This window comes from Miniopterus schreibersii (assembly GCF_964146895.1).
Source record: "Miniopterus schreibersii genome assembly, chromosome: 18".
Taxonomy (NCBI): Eukaryota; Metazoa; Chordata; class Mammalia; order Chiroptera; family Miniopteridae; genus Miniopterus; species Miniopterus schreibersii.
In genome coordinates, this window is record NC_138121.1 from 32,896,063 (window position 1) to 32,916,836 (window position 20,774).

Consider the following 20,774-nt stretch of genomic DNA (forward strand, 5'->3'; position numbering starts at 1 on the left):
ATAGAGTACTGTTACTATCAAGTGACTAGAGATACTGGAGATGGGGATCAGGGTTCAATGGCAACTACCAGGAGAGTTTGGGGGGCTGTGGTGCAAGAACAGAAATTTAAACAGGGACCTGGAAATGAGTTCGGGGTGGGCAGCAGGCAGATGGCTTGTTGTTGGGCTGACCATGGCCTTCTAGTCTGCACCAGGCCACTGTGGCCATGGGCTGGGCTTGCTTCAGGCCTCCCCTCTTCTGACCCTTAGTCTGCCCGTCCTAAGTGGGGACTCTGGAGTAGAGCCTGAACTGCAGGGGGTATAGGGACTGCCATTCTCTGCTGCAGAAGTAATGGCTCTGCTGCTCCTGTGTATGTCCAGGCCATGGCCCCACTGGGGTCTTCTTTGGGGACAGAGATGATCTTCCCCGAGTTCCTGAAACCAAACCCCTTGCCTTCATGCCCTGCTAGTCTGGGCCAGCTCAGCCCCTCCCAGCCTGGGGGGTTGACAGCGGAGTAGCTGATGCACAAGACATGGGAAGCTAGATAGCTGCCAGCTCTTTCAGAAGTCCCTGTCACCACTTCTGTCTCCTCTGAGGTCAGGGGGGGCCTGAGCCGCGGCCCAGCTGGAGGAGCAGCTCCCTTGCCAGCAGCCTAATGGGGGCTGATAGCGAGGGCACATGGGGCAGCCGCGTCCTGCAGGAAGTTCACTGCTGCCTGGCAAGGCCTGTGAGGCTGGCATTTCTGGAAGCTTGAACTTCCTGCACAAGTGTCCACGTGCACTCAGGCCTAGGGACACTCACAGTTGGCTACCAGACCCAAATTCAGACCTCAGGGACACCACCCCAAGGAGAGGACACAGGAACAGAGGCACTATTTCAGCTGCATGAAAACATTGTGGTAACTGGGCTGCCTCTGAAATGGGCATGAGTGGAAACAGACATTCGTTCTGTAGCTGGCATGTGCTGAACACAGAACAAGGAGCTGTGTAGCTGGTGCCATTCTGGAGACAATATGAACAGCCAATCTTCCCAGGGCCCCACGAGGTGGCCACTATTGTCTTTCCCATGTGTTGGTGACAGCCTGAGGCCAAGGCAGTTTAAGCACCTTGCCGGTTTTCGCACCGTGAGCGATGGAACCGGGCTGTGCAGCCAGGCACCGTGGCTCCAGGGAGGCTGCTCTCGGTGCCCTCCTGACAACTCTCATGCCGTCTCATTCCCACCCTTTGGAAATAAGAAACCTCCAAGGTCTTGTGTAACTTCCTCCAAGATTCCACAGCAACAACTGGTAGACCTGGAGCTCAAAGCCAGCTGGAGTCTGACTCCAAATCCTTTGTTCTTTCCACCAGACCAGGGCAAACCGCAGCCCGAAGGCAACTGCAGCTTACCCGCTGTTTCGTCCACACGGCTGCTTTCATACAGAAAGTATTTGCCAAACCCTGTGGGGAATCTGTAGGATAAATGAAAGGCAGCAACTCCCACGTGTGTCTATCAGTGTCTGCTTAGAAAGGTAGTCATTCACATCTTAGTGTGAATGCTAGCTCCCCGAGAGTATCTCATAGAGCCAAAGACAGAAAGCACTTTACAGAATCACCTAATCCAACCTTCTCATTCTACTGATAGGGCAACCAAGGTTTAATTATGCCTTTTCAATGTGGCCCAGTCATAACATCAGAGTAGCTGGTCCCAAGTGGGCTCTGGGAGCCCAAAACATTTCCATAACCTTGACTCCTAACAGCAATGACCCATCCAGACTCACCTTGATGGTTCTATTTGAGGCTTCATCACAAAGTGAACCTTCCCAGTCCCTTGCAACAAGCACTCACTTGATGTCCAAGACTTCAGAGCCTTGCTGTCCTTTCCAACAGCTCTGGGCTACCTGTCAAGACTTAACTGATAGTCCCACGTCATTTCCAAACATAATTATGGGAGCATGGACTTTGTGTCCTTCAGTGGCTCTGTGACCTTGGGTGGGTCACTTCTCAACCCTGGTCCTCCATTTCCTCATCTGTCCAGCAGGCAAATTGTTCTCGGTGCTGCCCAGCTTGCAGGACAAAATAAATGACATATTTGATGTGGGGTGGATTCAAATGGAAAGTCAATGTGATGCAGGCTGATGGTGGAATTCAGCCCTAGAAATGCAAAAGCAAAGCTAAATAACCAACCTGGTGTCACCTGGTCTCCATGTTCCACTTAAATACAAATGTGTCAACCTCAGAGGTAGGATTATACATTTAAACCCCTTCAGTCTCCTGCTCCGTGGGTTATAAAAAGAGTTATTTGAGCGAAAGGTGGGCCGCTATGAGCAGAAGCTCTTGTGTACTAGCTGGGGGCTGATCACAGACAAACCTATGTAATTTGTAGTATTTTACTTTTATGGCAGAAAGAACTCCACTACCAGATACATGGCACAGGAATATCCTTTATTATTCTATACAGTTATTTTTCCATGAAGAGAACACCTTGTGAAATAAATCCACACCAGACATAAAAATCTGCATGACACTGGAACAGTCCATGACACAGAGAGGGCACCATTGAAACGGTCCTTATTTACACAGACGTGGAGAAACAGAGGGATGAGGGCAGGCACCCCAAGAGCAAGTGCACGTGCACCAGTAGTTTGGTGACATCTTGGCTGTGGCAATAGCTCGGCTGTATAGCCACAGACCCGTGGATCCTGGGACTTACAAGGTCAAGGCAATGGGTTTCCTTCAAAATCCTCAAAACAAAAGGGTTGGATTTTAGGTTTTAAATACCAAGCGTTTCTGGCATCAGTTGAAGAAATATTGGAGAAGGTACCAAATGACTAAAAATAAAAATTAAAAAAAAATCAAAGTTCTGGAGGCCAGAAATCTGGCATTTCTCTGCTCCATAGGCTATTAGTCACCAGATCATTCTGGAAAGTTGTATCGTAAACGATGTGCTTCCTTCACTGTCAATTTAGCACAAGAACATCGTCAGGGAGACGTGAAATTTTTTTACCTGGATGGGACCTTTGATTATGTAATCCAGCTCTGCTTTTACAGGCAAAGAACCTTGAAGCTCAGAGAGAGGCAACCACTCTCCCCAGGAGCCCAGCTAGTCAGCTGCAACTCTCAATGCTGTGCTGTTTCCACCACACCACACTCCCTCTCTGTTCTTCTCCATTCCATGGCTTTCAAAGGAAAGAAACAAATGAAATGAGCTCGGTGGGCTTCTTTACTAAGAAATGACTTCTTTGGTAAGAATGTTTCAGCCTCACATTATCAGGACTGTGGAACGGATCATACACAAAGAGACTGGCTCCCACCCGGGCGGGAACCCCCTCTGAGAATTAAGGCAGCTTTGGGGATTTTTATCCAGCAGGATATTTGGCAAGAGTTGGCCACTCCCTTCTCCTGGGTCTCATCTGCATCTAGAATAAAGACCAGCTAACAGGCGGATGCTAATTAACTAGACGCAGAATAGATGTCAACGTGATGGTCTTAAACGGATATTGTACATCTCATGGAAAATAATAATTCTTTAAAAATCTTGTAAAATATCAAAAGTGTCATATACAGTACACAGGAGCACCCTTATCCCGGGTAACCTCTGCTATTAAAAAAAAGGGGGGGGCCACAAAAAAGAAGTCAAGCATTACTTATGAGAAAGCACATTAAGTGTGGGTGGAAGATGAACCCAGAGGTCTCCCAACATTTCCACGAGGACTTCCACGGGCTTCCAGGTGCCCCACCGCCCCAGGGGCCCTGGGCTTGGGGCCAGCTGCCCCCCCCCCCTCCAGGCTCAGGAGCCAACATCTGCCGCACAGCAGCACCATTGCGTTGGTTTGGCATGAGTTCGGCTAGCACCACATCGCCGACTCACCTTTGGGACAAGTGTCTGGAGGCAGAAGGGCCACATGCAGACAGCAGAGAAGGAACCGCAGGCTCTCTCTCAAGTGCGTTCCTGTCCTGACTCACAGGCCTTTCCGATCCTCTCCTTTCAGCCCCAGAGACTCAGCTTTCACATCCCACTGCCCCAGGGTGACTCTTCTCCTCAAACGAGAGCGGCTAAGCCAGTTCCTCCCCCAACCAGCTAGAGGAGAGTAAACGACATCCTCTCCCTTCCCCCCTTCTCCCAACACCTTGTTCTCTGCTCAGAAACACTCCTCGGCCCCTTGATGGCAGCATTTCTCTTTATTCGTAAGGGCAGGCCTAGGTGGGTGAACCATATGGGGCAGGACATTTCCAAGTGCTCTGGGCTGAGAGTCAGGGGACCTGACTTGAGGGTACAATTGGGTAGCTGAGAATCTGAAATGCTGGGCCTTGGTTTTCTCATCTGGGAAATGGGGAGACAGAAGCTAGTCCTGAATGGGTGGGTGGGAGGTGACGCGGGTGAAAGTGCTTTGTAAAAAAATTCTATCAGCTAGGGAGGAATTGCCCTTCCTGGAAGGATTCGAAGTCACTCATGGACTCCATCAGTGACAGGTCACCCCGCTCTCATCTCCCAGACCCCCACCTTATTGTTGCACTCTGTTGGATGCTCCCAGGCCCCAGCTGCCATTTGGGCTGCCTCAGACTTTGAGCTAGAGTTTTTATATGGAAAGATCAAAAGTCTCTCGATTCCCCTCTTTTCTCTAAAGAATGACCCAAGGACCCTGACTCAGCAGAAAACCATCTCCCTGCCCCCAGCTGGCTCTCACATAACCTTCTTCCGCAGACAGCACCATCAATCAATCAACTGGGCTCGTGACACCCTACCTAGTTTTGTGCAAAGCATCTTCCGGATGTCTATCTCCCTACACTCCCAATGTAAGTGAAGAGGCCTCTTTTTCCCCCCAAGACTCTGAAACAGGGACTCCCACCATAACAGTGAGAACCCACAAATCTAGTGTTGCAATGTGGGTGTAAGAGACTCAAACTATAAACAGAAACCCCAAGTAGACGCCACCAACTTAACCAAACTGTGAATCATTTCTCTGAATGAGCAGAAACTAACCACTACTACCACCAGAGGGCACCACTTGCAAGTCTCTATCCAAAATTCTCTACAACTTCCAACCTGCTCCATCAACCCAGAATATTGTCCCTCTACCTGTGTGACAAGGTTGCTACGTGCTTGGTTCCACCCTGTCCTTCATGTGCCAAGTTTAGTCCATAATGAGATACAAAGGGAGTTTTCAGGGACAACCCCCATCAGTCGAGATCCCTGGCCCATGGTGGGTGGGATTTCCAGGGAAAGGCTGCAGGTGTCCAGGAACAATACATAAACAGCCAGCCTGACCTCAGGCACCCGCCTAGCCTCGTGAGGACAGCAGAGAATCCATGGTGGATACATGTCCGGCCTCACTGGGTCTCTCAGGAAGGTCTCGAGCCACAGCTGGGTTTCTGGGCTCCTTGAGCCAGACAGAGCGAGACCTCATGTGGCCTCTATGAGCCTGCCCGGCACTTCTGTAGAAGCTGCTCACAGGGGCTCATCTACAAATCAGACTCAGATTAACCTGTGAAAACTAACTACGAAGGTTTCTGCTTAAGATCCCCAAAGATCTCTCCACGGTTCCAAAGACCTCATGACAGGGACCAATACACCAAAGCTCCTGACCACGGTTCAGACACCGGAGGGCTGATGGTGGGGCAGGCTTTTGTTAGGGTTTGGTTCATGGTGTCTGACCCATAGCAACATGTTCCCTCTGACTGGACGGACTGAGGGTTTCTTTTGTGACCCAAAGTACAAGTAGACATGGTGGGGAATTCTGCCCGAGCCATGGACTCAGCTTGGGCCGGCTCTCAAAGTGGGTGAGCCGTCCCCAAAACAAAAGAGGTTCTATAGAAGTCTTTTTCCTGTCCCCGCCTCTCTTTTCCCTTGAGGCTCACCAATCCAGGCTCACAGCCCCAGGCCCCAAGAACAGAAGGTGAAGGAAAACCGGATCTCGAAGTCATTTGTAAGTGGGAGGAGGGGGAGGGGTGGGAGGGAGCACCCGCCAGGAGAGGAATCCCTAGACAGCATCCGGTGGCGAAGCAGACACCTTGACCTGGACCTGGGCACGGCGGGGTTCCTCCTGGGGGCCAAGTTCAGATGGCCAGCCAGTGCTGCAGCTGCAGGGAAGAGGGCCAGGCCTCAGAGCTGGACGGGCAGGCGGGGACAGGAGGACCCAGGGCCAGCTGGGAAGCGCAGCAAGAAGCAAAGGGAGGCAGAAAGCATCCCCTCCCTTCAAGGACCCCGGAGAACGTGCAGACTGATTCCCTAACTGCCACTGAGGCCCCAAAGGGCAAAAGAGCCATCCCAAAGTCACACAGCCAGTCTGAAGCAGGGCGCTCACCTGGACCCTCCCCCACCCCCTGCCACGGACATTTTTAAGGGAAAAAAGGTCAACATATTACTGATATACCCAAAGCGCTTCCTTCAAGATAAGAAAGCCTCAGCTTAGCTTGGTGACACTCCATGGTGACAACTCACAGTGGGAGAACAGGGCTTAGCAAAGTTTGGGCACTTGGCATTCCAGGACCAGAGCAGAGAGACAAGCAGAAGCTGGCGAAGGCAGAGGACAGGCCCCTCCCGGCTGCTAGCACCAGACCCCCTGCGCTATAGCCCACCGCTGCTCTGGGGTTTCTGGCGTGTGGCATGTGGTCCTGCCTCGGGCAGCCGGCACATAGCAGGGAGCAGCTAGGACCCTCCCTGCGGCGCCCACCCAGAATCATCCAGGCTGCACCCACCTGGAACTGCCTGATATCCCTCTGGGCCACCAGGTGATGCTCGTTCTCCGGCGTGAGGCCATAGGCCAGTCTCTGTGAGAGGTTGGAGAAGGGGGTAGGCCTCAGCTAGGCCCAAGGACACCCTCTCAGCGGCCCAGCGGGCACCCCCAGTCCCACATGGACAGCGCAGGAGGTCCACAGAAGGCCCCCTACCCTGGTCAGTGCCCTTTGAGTCATTTATCCAGCTGCTGTGGTCAGAGCCTGGGGTCCAGAGTTGAGGAGACCCACACAGTCTCTGCCTGGGAGGAGCTTCCAGCTCAGGGAAGGGATGAGCATTGGACAAATAAACACACAGGCAATTTTAACCCCAGGATGAGAGTCAGCGCTGTGGAGGACAAGCCCGGAGCACAGAGAGCGCGGCACGTGGGACTGGCCCTGCACGGGATGGGGGCAGGCCTCCCCCGGGCGGGGACACCCGGCGGGACTCAGGGACTGAGGGGCTGCGTCTGGAATGGGTGACTGATCGACAGGTGGCGGGAAGCTCACCCAGCTCCCAATGTGTGAAGAATAAAAAGCTGGAAGCGGGTCCTGGTTCCCATGCCCGGGATGAACTCACAGAACACAGACCGTCCAGGTGAGCCAGCAGCTCCTGGACTTGGAACTCCATGGACATGTCACGAGGAGCTGGGGGAGGGCAGCCACAGCCCTGCCTGGGACCCTCTGCCCCAAGTCCTGTGCGGCTCACTCCCTTAGGCCCTCACTTGTTCACCTGGCCCCTCGTTAGGAAGTGAGCTCCAGCCCCGGCCGGTGTGGCCCAGTGGGCGGAGTGTCGTCCTGTGCACTGGGAGGCTGCCGGTGTGATTCCCAGGCGGGCCCGTGCCCCGGTTTCAGGCTTGGTCTCTAGCGGGGGCCATCCGGAGGCAGCTGATGTGACTCACATCCATGTTTTTCTCCCCCCCACTTCCTCTCTCTCTCTAAAAAATCAGTAAGAAACTCTTTTTAAAAAAATTAGAAAGAGAGAAAGAGAGAAAGAGAAAGAAAAAGAAAGAAAGAAAGAAAGAAAGAAAGAAAGAAAGAAAGAAAGAAAGAAAGAAAGAAAGAAAGAAAGAAAGAAAGAAAGCGAGCTCCAGGAAGATTTGTCTGTGCTGGGAATACTCTGGGAGGTGAGGACAGTGTCATGATCCGTGACGTGAGGGGGTAAAGCAATTAAGGAACAAAATCTTTATCTCACAAAGTAAGGCTGTTGGGAAAGACCATCACCACTACCTACAAAGGAGGGGGCATTTTAACAAGCGAAGGGGAGGAAACACGTTTCAAACAGTCATCCGTGTGCGCAAACGCCACGCACACAGGTAAGGGGAAGAAATGCCTTTTGCAGTTCTCTGGTTTAGGCTGATCAGGTTCAGGTTCAGGGAAGAGGCAGGTAAAGGCTGACACACCAAGTCACAGTGAGCTTGGACAGGGAGAGCTGGGACATCCAGGGACATGACAAGCCTTAGAAGGGGACAGGGGAGGGCCCCAGTGATGGCTGCCTGTCTAACTCATCCTCAGGGGACTGGAGGGCTGAGCGTCACCTTCTCCTGTAAGTCGCAGCAGGAGCACGTACATCACTGTGCTCCTGACGTGTGACACAGTGTCTGGGACACGTGTTGAATGTCTGCCAGGCACCAGGCACCGTGCTAAGCACTCACTCTCTCCTTCACAATCCGTATTATTGTCCCCAGGTCACCAATGTAGAAACTGAGGTTCAAGGGGGTACGTAAGTGGCTAATGTGGTGGGTCTGTCTGACCCTAGTGTCCGGGTCCTATCTCCTCTCTCACCCCAACAGAATGACTCAGATGGTCCCTCCCATGCTGTACCCCGCCCCCCGCCCCCCGCCCCCGGAGGGCCACAGCTCACCTCCCAAAGGGAGCCCCTCGTGCTCAGGAACTTGTAGACGATGTAGGTGGGCACCAGGGTCATGGAGGAGAGTGCGATGCCCCACCCGACCCAGTTGGCCCAGGGCGGGAAGACGTAGTCGTCGTAGGTGAGTGGCTTGAAGTTGATGATGCTCACCACCACCACAAACTGGGGGGGGACAGAGGGGAGACAGAGGGGGAGGGAGGGAGCAGTCAAGAAACAAGTGATGACAAAAAGGAGGCAAAGACACGGGGAACAAGAAAAGGAGACAAAGGAAAGTGGCCTTGGAGCCGCCGGGGACCTGGCCCAGGCTGGAGACCTGCTAGGTAGACGTCCCCCACGGTGTCCACGGGCCTGAGCATCCCCAGCACCCCGCCAGAGGGACCAGCGCTCTGCATCCCAGAACCTCCTCCCCTAAGAGGCCAGTGTGCCCACCCCACCCCCAGCCCGGGCACAGCCCCCTCACCCAGGATGCCCGGGCCACACACTACGCACCAGGAGGAAGGCAGGGCTGACAAACTTCCAGCACAGTCTCCAGTACAGGCCCGGCTTGAAGCCCATCATCTGCTCGATGTCATTGCTGAACCTGTCCACACCTGCACACACGGGCAGGCCTGTCACTGTGGTCCCCAGAGCCCTGGCACCCCTGATGCCCATTCACCAGGGTCTGGCCCCAGGAGGAGAGGCAAGACCTGACACCCTGGCACTTATTCTTGGGGACAGGCACCTGGCTGCTCAGAACATGGGAGAGGGCACACTCATGAACAGTGTCCGAAATCCAGGTTTAACTGGGCATCCTTGTTTGCTGGATCTGGCAACCTTACTCTAGAATGAATCACACGGCTCGGGGAGCAGCAGCTCCTCCAGCTCCGCTTTATAAGCTGACACTGGTGCCTTCAGGCCTCCTCGGCCCGTTTAATGGGGTTCATGCAAAAATAAGCTGAGGGCCGGGGGAGCTGTTCCTGACCAGGAATCCACTCATCTCTGGAACTAGCCAACAGCTGCCATGGAAAGGAAGCCCCTTTGCTCTCCAGGTAAGAAGTCTCCAGAACACAGGGCCCAGCATGTACCGTAAAACCAGGAGACGCCGATGGCCTCCATGAGCACAGCAAACAGAATGGAGGTCCCCGCGGCAAACGTGTCCAGCAGGGTGAGCACGTATATTCCACCCTGGGGCAGGGAGGGAGAGAGCCTGAGGCCACTGGCTAGAAACGGCCACCGACAGTTACATCCATCACAATGCGCCTGTCCCGTTTCCCATCCCACTCACCCGGAACCCAGTGAGAACGTGGGTGACAGGGTGCGGGTGCCGCTGTACTGACGGTATTTACTTGTTTTGCATTCTGATAAAGGTTTCTGGAGGCCCTGGGTCTGAGGGCGGGTATTTCAGCCAGCGAACAGCGAGACGGGTGTCACACCAGGGGCGCCTGGAGATCCCCAGGCTCGGAGGTGGGAGATGACAGTGGGGTGTAACCCCAGGGGATGGGCCGCAGGGTGGAGGATGTCGGGGTCTGCCCTGAGCTCATCTGGCCCCGCCCACGAGGCTGGACTGAAAAGCAGCCCCCAAGCTCCGGGTGACCCAGGGCCGGGCCCCTCTCACCTTGGTTATGCAAAACAGGGCCAAGAAGAAGGTCCCCAAGGTGACGCCAAGCGTGAAGAGTTTCCGGTGTCGCTTCAGGACCTGGAAGTCGTCGGCCAGGCCCGTGATGACGGCCTCCATGCCGCCCATCTGGAGGGAACCAGGCAGGGTGGGGTGCGGGAAGGGGGGACGCCTGGGCCTGGGCCTCAGGCTCAGCACCCTGTACCTCCCGGGGGTGGGGACTGAGCACGGACTTGCCTCTACGGAGAGCTCTGCCCTCCTCCCAGCCTCTCACCCCGCTTCTGCCCCATTCTCCACCAAGCGCAGGACCCAAAAGACGTGGGGGAGCGCGAAGAGCTTACTGTCTCCCCTAATCAACAGGCACCTGTCTCCTGCCCCCCACTCTGCCCCCACGGGTTCTGATGAGCCTGCAGGAGAGTGAAAGGCCGTAAAATGTCCAACACCCATGCGATGTATTTGCACATAAACAGGATCTGGAAACAGCCACCAAGGGGGAGCTTCCAGTGCTGGGACTGTGGGCAGCAGCTTCCACCAAGGATTCTGGCTGCTTTCCCCATTACCCCGCAGAGTGGTCACCTCCAGCTCCACTCTCAGAGTGCGAGAGGGTCTCTTAGCCCACAGCTATGGGCAGATTTATTCTTAATGGCCTCATATGAGTAACAGCCGTGTGTTTGCTTAAGTGACACCCCAAGACTGGGACGGCAGACAGGCAGGACTCCGGCCACCACTATCAGCCACATGCCTCCCTCCTCTCCCCTTGGTGGGCATTGCTCAGCAAGACCAGGATTCCTTCCCAGGGGCCTGGAAGCAGCCTCAGAATCCTTCTCAACACACTGCTCCGGGCAGATTTACTCACTGAAAGGCAGAGAGGAAGCCTGTCTAAGACTTCCTGCAGACTTACAGGCATGGCCCTAAAGGTAGACATAAATATAAACAGAGGGCAGTCGACCTGACGGGACCGATGGGTCAAGTAAAAGGCTCTAAGACACGAAGGAGGCCCCAAGTGCTTCTGCTGGTTGTTGGTGATGAAATGATAATGGGAGGAGGGCCTGGCTCAAGAAGAGGCGTTCCATGCCCGCCTGAATCCATGCCCATCTGCAAGGGGGACTGTGGGGCTGGCTCGTCTGTGGTCCCTCTGATGTGGATTCCCACAATGCCAGTGGATTCCTATTGGTTCTCGGCTTTGGCCTAAGTCTTCCCTTTCTGAGTGAGGACTCCCTTTCTTGTCTGCATTTAAATAGGGCCTTCTGGAACCTACTACTAATTAGGGGTTCGAATGGTGGGAATTTGAGGCTGAGTCCTGTGTGTATGTGTGTGTGTGTGTGATGCGTGTGTGTGGTGGGGAGAAGGTCAGGCCCAGTGGCCCTCATGCGTGTGTGTGTGTGTGGGGGGGGGGTTGCTGAGCAGGTTCACTCACTGAGCTGTCAATTCCCAGAGCCAGGAGCATGATGAAGAATACCACAGCCCAGAACGTGGATCCCGACAGGGTGGAAATGGCTTCTGGGTACAGGATAAAGACCAGGCCAGCTCCTGTAAGAAACAGCAAGGGCCTTGTCAATGGCTGGGGCTGTTGGTCTGGGCTGCAGGTGGGAGGACCGCATTTTGAGGCCCGATTGGCCTGTGGCACTTGGTCAGTCACGTGTGGGCTGGGAAAACCAGGGTCTGAAGATGACAGACAAAGCCAGCCCCAGCCTGCTGTTCCTCACACACCAAGGAGGTGGGCCTCGAGGAGCAAGACCAGAGAGCAGTGCCTCGCCTGGAAAACCACCGGCCACATGCTGAGAACCCCTCCTCCTGCATACCGCCAGGGATCCTCTTTCTCTCACAAGCTCCTCAGGAGCCGTTAGAGGCAACCCCTTCCCAGGTCTCAGCTTTTTTTTTGTGGCCATGAGAATACCGGAAACAGTGGAGAAAGACATAGACTCCAGAGTTGGACTGGTCAGCTGGATGACCTTGGGCAACTTAGCCTGAGTCTCAGCTTTCTCATCTGTAAAGTGGGTCTATTTACACTCTCACTTGTGAGAACTAAACGAAGGCAGGTCGAGTGCTCAGCACAGGGGCTGGTACAGAGTGGATGCTCCGAAATCTGCCCTGCTTAGCCGGACTCAGAGGGAGGTTCGGTTACATCCACAGACTGCCCAAGACTGCCCGGGATTCCCACAGACCCGAAGACAGCCCATCACGTGGGCAGTTTGGAAACCTCCATCCAGCCGCTGTAGAGCTGTGCAGCCGTGAACGAGGTGGGTTTCTCAGCCCCTCTTCCTCAGCGGCCTAGGTCTGCCCACCCACCTTCAGTGGCAACATCCTCAATGTTGACCTTGTGTTCATGGGCCATGTAACCGAGGATGGAGAAGATGGCAAACCCAGAGATAAAGCTGGTGATGCAGTTGATGGTGCTGGTGAGCAGGGCGTCCCTGGGGGAAAGAACCACTGTTAATTCAAGTTGCCTGACTCTCCCTGACCCCGCGCAGTGACCACTGGACCGCCTGTGCAATCCGCAGCTTCAAATGCCTACAGTTTCCTTGTTTCCCCGTGGATCTCAGGGCCCCACCAAAATTGTGTGAGTACCTACAGGTGCAGGAAACAGGTCAACAGTTTCTGGATGCAATACCCTGAGACCAGAGTCTGGTATCAAATTCTTGTTGAGGAACTGAGTCACCAGTCTCTTTCTCCGACCAGCTTTCCATGGCTCCTTAGTGTCTCTCAACTTCTCACCCAGGCATCCAAGAGCTTTGCTAAGCTGACCCAACCTTCCTTCCAGGCTCATTTTCCATAAGGCCTAATACACTCTGAACAAAACCCGGTCAACTTGCTGGCGCATAAGCATCTCACCTCCCTGGCTTTGCTCAGGCTGTTCCCCACCAGGCATGCCATCCTTTCTGTGTCTGCCTGTCACAGTCCTAACTAGCCTCCAAAGCCCACTTCAAACGCATCTCCACGCTCTTGTTGATGCCCCATCAGAGGGCTAATGACCCCTTTCCCTTGGCCATCCCACAGCCTGCCCCATGGGTACGCATTCATCCTGCTCTGTCTGCACCAGAGGGGCTGTGGTTCTGTCTTCAGCCTTTGATGGAGTGACGGAAGAGGGCCCAATGTGTGCCCAGGTGTAGGCTCTGCTGCCCCGTGCAGACCTCTCAGTCTGCCCTGCCAGGGCCTCACCGCTCATGCGACTAGCCTGGATATTCCACCCTTACCTGCCTGGGCCTCAGATGGACAGACAGACAGTGCTATCTGCTCTGAAAGCCACACAGTGTCAATCTGGCCTCGCTACCCATCCCTAGGATCTCCTGGCACTAGGAGCCTCAACTTTCTCAGCCCCTCACCCAGCATTTGTTTCAGAGGTACCGGAATTGAAATGAGTTCATCAGGACCCCACAGGCCATGTCAGCACTCATAGAACACCCAGGATGGTCCACTCTGCCTCATTCCACGAAGGAAGAAACCCCAGAAGAAAAGTTGACTTGTCCCAGACCAACCCCTCTCTCTCATCCCTGCAAGGGTCAGTCCCCGGGATTGAGAGCTTTCCAGAGCCTCGAGAAGGACCTTACCTGTAGCAGTTGTTGTCAAATTTGTTGTAACTGGCAAATGCAATCAAGACTCCAAATCCAGCCCCCAAGGAAAAAAATATCTGCGTTGCAGCATCAATCCATACCTGAGACGAGCAGACAAAAGCCATCACCCTCTGCTTCCTCGTGAATGGGGTTCTCTCACTACTCCAGAAGGGCAGGGACACCCCAGGGATGCTCTGAGACCCGAGAAGAAGGGGTCTGAACCAGAGATGGGAGCACACAGCACCCCTGCCCCAGAACCTGGACAAAATAACTGGACAGAGAGGCTGGGGTCTCTCTAGCTTCTCCAGGTCTTGGGTGGTCATGAGTAAGCTTACCCTGGAGGGACTTAATTTGATGTCCTGATTGTCAAAGAAAGTTAATAAACTAACAGTTCCGGGCTGTGTAGAGGGAGTGAGGGCAAAGGGAGTTATGGAGACGCTATCTTCAGAAAGGGATGTGTTTCCTAGCAGCTCCTATCGGCCCACACAGTGGTGACTCCCGGGGGCCAATGGGGTTTCCCTATTCCATCTTTCGAGTGATGACAGCACATGGCTGGAAGCCTGGAGACCTGAGCCCCTGTCCAAGCTCCCACCTCATGGTCTGGTCCTGGCCGAGTTCATGCCTCTGCACATCAGTTTCCTCATCTGTGTAGTGGGGACAATGACACCTAGCCCACCCCAACTAAACGGCCACTTGGACTTGTGAGACTCCTGCCATCGCTCCACTCACACTCCTGGGCTTCCCCTACTTTGCAAGCGCAGGTGTAACGAGGGGGCAATGTGATGGAGGCAGGTAGGTCGGCTCCTGGAGACAGGGCCCTGCTCAGGTTCTACTCGTCAGAGAGTCTTAGGCTATTTAAACAGGCGCAGAGCAAACAGAAGTCGGGGTGTTTCACAGTTTACAAGGCTGATCCATGCCTTATGCCCTGTTACCTTTCTGACAGTTACTGAGGACGTAGGTTTTCCTATTGGTTACTAGGCTATAACCCTGTGGTGTGTTGGGACGTTATAACTCCGGGAGGTGCGTGGTGGGAGGTGTCCCTCCTGGTCCTATGTGGCCAGAATCGTCGTGGGTTCGAGGAGAGTGTGAAGAGGCCTTCGGGAATTGTGAGGGATCGTGCCGAACGGCTGTCACTGAGGCGGGGCTGAAGGAGGAGGCTGGAGACCATCTCTGCCCTGGTCTGAAGATGCTCAAGGCACTGGGTACCTCCAGGTTTGTCTCTGCTCCCAACCTGCCCCACTGCTTTGGACTCTACTCCAAATTCACCTCCTTTCATTAAAATCTGGGTCTCTGGGCAGGACACAAAGCTGGAGAGGGCTGGGGGGAGGCAGCACGCAGGGTCCAGGTCTCCCCACGGCTGGTGCTGTCCCTATGCTGTCATCACGGGATGGTGGCCAAGGCCAGCGCTGGGGACTAGAGAATGGGAAAAGCCCTGGGGTGGCTGGGTGGGTCAGGGGGCATGGCACAAGGCAGGGGTCGAAGCCAGGGCAGAGTGTTGGTTCTCCTGAAAAGAGGGGCTACAAAGGCCACCAGATGGAACCACGGAATCCCAGACCATCAGAACTGGTCAGGCTCATGGAGACCCCCAGGGCAAATCAGATCGGCCCTGGTCGCGTGGAGACGCCACAGCTCAGACAGGGAAGGACCGTCTCAGGCTACGCAGCAAGTCTGGCAGAGCTGGGGCCGGGCCTCCTATGGCTGCCTGTCCTGGGACCCTCCCACCCCGCCCTCGGTGGGTGCCACCGGGCACTGACCGTGGCCTCTTTGAGGCGGTGGAAGTCGATGTGCAGGTAGGCGCTGATGCCTTTGGAGGCGCCGGGCAGCGTGATGCCGTGGACCAGGAGCACGAACAGCACCAGGTAGGGCAGCGTGGCCGTGATCCACACGACCTGCCAGCGGACAAGCTCGCTCAGAGAGCAGGGCCCTGCCCCGGGGGCCTCCAACCGCCCCCCTTCCTTCACCGGGTGCACAGGCCTTGAGCTCTGCCTCCAGGCCGGGCAGGGCCCCACTCCAGCACAGCCAGCGGGCAACGGGCCACGCCCTGGAGCGGCTGGGGCCGAGAGGAGAGTCAGCCACACCGGGCACAGCGTGGCCATCCGCGCTGAGGGTGTGAGGACAAAGGCCGGGCTCTCCTGCCACCTGCCACCTCCTCTTCTAAGAGGCACCTCTCCTGACCCATTCAAGTTGCTCAGGAAGAACTAAGCACAGCCACATGTGCCCTGGCTCCCTTCCCTCCACCCTTCTCCCTCTCCCTCTCCCTCTCCCTCTCCCTCTCCCTCTCCCTCTCCCTCTCCCTCTCCCTCTCCCTCTCCCTCTCCCTCTCCCTCACTTAAGCACATCCTTCCAAGCTCTTCATCCAAGCAGGGATGTGGCCGGGCAGAGAGCAGAACTCTGGCCTTTCTTCACCTTAGTGGGGATGTCTTGGGCCATAGAAAGGTGCATCGCCCAGAGTCTATAGAGGAAGAGATGCTTCCCAGACTAAAAAGAACCTTTTCCCCATCCTGCCCTGGGGGAGGAACAGAGAAGAAAGGTGGGGAGGGGAGGTTGTGTGGGCTTCCTCCCTGCTCCGTCTCACCCTTGACCAACACTGAAATACTCTGGGGCAAGTGATCGATAAAAAGGTCAAAGTTTAGATCCCATTCTTGGGGTTTCTGATTTCATTGGTCTGGGGTGGGGCCTGCACTTCAGTGTTTTGAAAGCTCCCCCTGATGATGTGAACCTGCAGTCGAGGCTGAAAAGCACTGCCACAGGCAGATGCAGCCATGGGCAGCCGCGGGAAGCAGACTGCGCCCCCAGCAGAAATGCACTCGGGGCTGGGACAGCCTGACCCAAGGCAGAGTCAGCCGAAACACAAGGACACATGACTTAAGGGCCAGATGGCCCCTCCTCTCAAAGCCCTGACACTAGGCAGCCCCGAGAACCTTTACACATCCATAGGGAGAGAACAGAAGCCCTGAAACATGTCTGAGGACCAAGTTCTTTCCCAGCCTAGAGGAAGAAAGGCTCAACACAAAATTTGAGGCATAGAAAGTAAAGTCATACATGTTCCAGAGCTATGTTTAAGGGGTGGGATTATTCTCATCTGTCTCTCCCACCAGACCATAAACTCCTTCGAAGCAAAATACCCATAGGTTTCAAGCTCATATCCCCAGCTCATGGCGCTCATGGGTGCTTAAAAAAATGTTTGTTGGGTGGGTTGATGAGTGAGTGGACAGTTGTAAAATGAATGACTGGATTGATGGATTGATGGATAGACGGGATGATGGATGGACAGGTGGGTGGATGGATGGATGATTAAATTGTTGGGTGGATGGATGGATGGGTGGATGGATGGATGGATGGATGGATGATTAAATTGTTGGGTGGATGAATGGATGGGTGGATGGTTGAATATATAGTTGGCTGGATAGCTGGATGGTTAGGGGGGAGTTCATGGTTCAGTGGGCAGATGGACTGTAATAAATCAGAGGGTTAGCGGATGGCTAAGTTAGTCAAAGAATGAAAGAATAAGCGAATGAACAAATGAGTCAGAGAGTAGTTAAGTGGTTGGTCATATCTTCTGAGGGAATCAGTAGGGGAATCGGACTCCTCTGTTTCATGTTACCCAACTGTTCCTCTAACCCTCCCTTGCTGCATGGGGGGTCTTTGCAGGTATGGGCTTTAGATTTCTGTCTTCCCCCAGGGGTTCAGGAAGTAGGAACAAGGACGACAAATTGCCAAAAACAAATGAGGAGGAAAGCCTGCCTTAGAAAGTGAAGTCACTGCATCTGGATGGCCTCACAAAAATTCTGGACTTATTCTCCCAAACTGGGACAAATGAGCCTAATTCCTTGGTGTCGAGCACAAGAAGGAGCCCTCAGATATCCTCGTTGAGTCCTACCTGCTGCGTTCCTCTACAACTCAGGTCAACAGCTATAGGTCCACTACTCAGCCCAGCAGAGCATGAAAAAACACCACTCCACCCACCAAGAAACTGCATCCCCACTCTCTGTCTCCCATGGGGTCTGGAGTCAGCCCTTCACTGGCCATGCCTGAGGCTCCAACATGGATTCAATTTTCCCAGGAACACATCTGAGCTGACCCTGACCACATTCAAGCATCAAGAAAGGGGAGTTTGCTTCGTTCATGCACATGTGTTCAAGTAAACGATCTGAGTCTTGTTGAAAGTTCTCAGAATTGATGGCAGGAGTGTTCTGCTGCCTAAGATCTTGCATTGAGGGGGAGGATCTTGGGTCCTGGGTCAATAGCTCACTCATGCTCACATGTACCCTGTACACACACTGGGTGAACAGAAGGGACCCTTGGGCTGTGTCAGCCCCACCCCAGACTCCTCTGCTCTCAAATTTTCAGCTTGCAGTGACTCTCTGGCCATGAGAAACCAGACTTGGTCTGTCTTTGAGCATGAGATGAAAAGAATGAGAGGCCCATTGGTTTTGAAAAGTGTCATCAGGCCCCAAGGGAAGACACTGCTGTCTATCACCTCAAAGCCAAATTCTTCTCCACCTTGTGTTTCTGTGGACACAGGTTAAAATGTGCAAGGTTCTAGGGTGCCAACCTCCATGGCTGATAATCCCAATGAGGGAGATCTTGGCTCCACAGGAGGGAGAGCTTTCTAATGAACAGAACTCTCCAAAGAGGAAATGAGCTGCCCAGGGAGGTGTTGAGGTCCCTGTCATTGCAGGTGTGCAAGCCTTGCTAGGATCCAAGCATGAGGCAAAGGATTACCTAGGTGAAGGTGAGGCCCATGGACCAGCAGCATCAACAGCATCTAGGAGCATGTCAGAAATGCAATTCTCTCCTTGTCCCCACAGAATCACACTCTCAAGGAGGGACCCAGGCATCTGAGAAGCCCTCTGTATGATTCTTATGAGCATTAAAGGTTGAGAAGTGCTGCTCGAGGTCACCTCTGAGGCCTCCCCTAACACAGAGATGATAGAAGCTGCATAAATTGAACCTCCAATGATTTATCGTTTGTAATCCCCTGAACTGGTTTTAGGGACTTTCATACTAATAATGAAGACATACTAAGATTTATGGGGTGAGGGGTACACACTGATGTTACTTAAGAAAACAATGAGCTGGCAATATTTTAGTCCATCCATTGTTCATACCCAAATGATGCTATTCATTATAACTGGGTCCTACAGAGTCACTAAAGCAAGCCAGGACCAGCCTATGTTGACAAATTAGTGAGAAGACTTGGCTAGAATTATAACTTGGACTCAAAAGTTAACAAAAAAGATATTCTTATTTAAATAAGGTTTACTTTGACTTGGTCCAGCTTTCCCTCCCCCTGATCCCACCAACTTTGCTAGAATTCAAGAGCGTGAATTTGCTAGAATTCAATTCCCCATTCCCCAAAGAGCCCAAAGCCTGGCAGTGAAGGGGCAGAGTGAGGTGGCTGACTCTGGCCAGTTCTGTTGTCTTGATTGAACTCCAGGCATAAAGAAGTCCAAGGTTTCCGAGAGTTGAGTTCAACGAGTAGACAGCAGGTGGGAGCCTGGGCCTGCCCCTCCCTTCCAGCCCCACAGGACCTCGGCAGAGTTTGAAACCCACAGAGCACTGGAGGGGGCACTGATAACCGGGACAAAGAATGACACGGATCGATTGTGGATCAGTTTCCATCTGCCAGCCCTGTACTGAGGACCTCTCGCCCTACCCTCCCAACAGCCCTGGGGGTGGGCACCATCAACACTTGCTGTCACTTTGCAGGTGAGGAGCGTCATTCGTCCTGAGGTCACCCAGCAGCAAATGATGACACCTGGACTCCAGGTGGTCTGACCACCAGGCCACGTAATTAATCACTCACTCTGCTGTATATTTGAGACCCAGGTTCGAGTTCTGCCTGTGCTAAAGACTGCAATGAAACCCTGTCCCTCTCTAGGCCCCAGTTTCCCCATTCCTACAAGCAGTAGGAAGTAGATGGCCCCTGAGTGTCTTCCAGGTCCACATACAGTGCTGGCATTAGGCCTGTCGTCGCTAAGAGCCAGCTCAGCCAAGGACTGCGAGATGGGGAGGCAGGCAGAGCTCCAGGACGGCAAGCTTTGGTGCGCACACAGCTGCCCGGCTCCCTGGGGGCTAACTCCTGAATCAGATCTCCACCCTCTGCCCTGCGGCGGTCCGTGGGGCAAGGTCTCAGGGTAACGGCTTTCCCTGGCTCACACTGCACCCCACCGCACCGTCGCGGCTGGGGCAGTGGAGTGACCCATCTTCCCGAGCAGGGCTCCCACGTGCCCAGACAGGAAGTGTGAACATTTGCAGTTCATCGCAGGCGCTGTGGCAGGGAAGCCTGCTAAGGAGAGCGCCGCGTCCTGTTCCAGACGCAATCTGGAAGAAATAAACAACGCTCTTGTTTTTTTCCTGGGCCAGTTTATAAAAACAATTAGAGACAGGGCACAAGAATGTCCTACGCGACGTCCCTCCCCACAGACTGCGGCATTGACGCAAATGTGGGCTGTGGCTTCTGTTGACATGTTCCCACCTGGGGGGCTTCACTGGGGCAACATTCCCGCCCAGCCCCTTATGACTCTCCCCGCCAGGGGACATGGGTCCTCCAAAAGTGCCTTTGCAGAGGAGCCGAGACGCTCAGCTCAGCTCCATCACTCTGCCTGCAGACAACTCCTTCTCTGCTCTGCCAAGGGCTACACGGGGCAGGGCAGGCTCTGCCCCTCTGTGATGGCTGCAGGGAACTTAATCTCTGGGTGGGGTGTGGCATTAGAAGCCTGTATGGCCCCACATCCAGGCCAGGAGCAGTAGCGAGGCTCCTACACCTTCAGCTCTTACCCCTGCTCCTGATGCCCAGGAAAGGCTTCTGCTCCTCTGCCTTTGCTTAGGCTGTTCCTCCCACTGAAAACCCCTTCCCTCTACCTGTCTCCACCCGCGCCCGTCCTTACAGACCTCGCCTGGGTGACACCTTCTCCGTGGTCTTTGCAGACCCTCTCGGATGATAGAACTTCCCTCTTCCACTAACGCAACCTCTCACACTACTGTGCCCGTGAGGCCTCGTGGCACGAAATACCTTCTGCACTGAGACAAAACACACGTAAACATACAGATGCTCGGCTACAACACAAATAAAGTCCGCGACACA

The 20,774-nt window shown here is 54.2% G+C and overlaps 1 protein-coding gene across 1 annotated transcript in view; it reads right to left on the minus strand.

The window, feature by feature from the left end:
* Nucleotides 1-2,380: 2,380 nt before the first annotated feature.
* Nucleotides 2,381-20,774, minus strand: part of SLC6A2 (solute carrier family 6 member 2) — a 39,223-nt gene continuing 20,829 nt past the window's right edge. Inside the window, exons 6-15 of the mRNA XM_081118263.1 lie at nucleotides 15,439-15,573; nucleotides 13,682-13,785; nucleotides 12,423-12,547; nucleotides 11,551-11,663; nucleotides 10,134-10,262; nucleotides 9,604-9,703; nucleotides 9,029-9,129; nucleotides 8,534-8,701; nucleotides 6,655-6,726; nucleotides 2,381-6,036 (exon numbers count right to left, since the gene is read on the minus strand). Of these exons, the coding sequence (XP_080974389.1) occupies nucleotides 6,013-6,036; nucleotides 6,655-6,726; nucleotides 8,534-8,701; nucleotides 9,029-9,129; nucleotides 9,604-9,703; nucleotides 10,134-10,262; nucleotides 11,551-11,663; nucleotides 12,423-12,547; nucleotides 13,682-13,785; nucleotides 15,439-15,573 (1,071 nt within the window). The 3' untranslated portion in view covers nucleotides 2,381-6,012. The remainder of the gene's footprint in view (nucleotides 6,037-6,654; nucleotides 6,727-8,533; nucleotides 8,702-9,028; nucleotides 9,130-9,603; nucleotides 9,704-10,133; nucleotides 10,263-11,550; nucleotides 11,664-12,422; nucleotides 12,548-13,681; nucleotides 13,786-15,438; nucleotides 15,574-20,774) is intronic.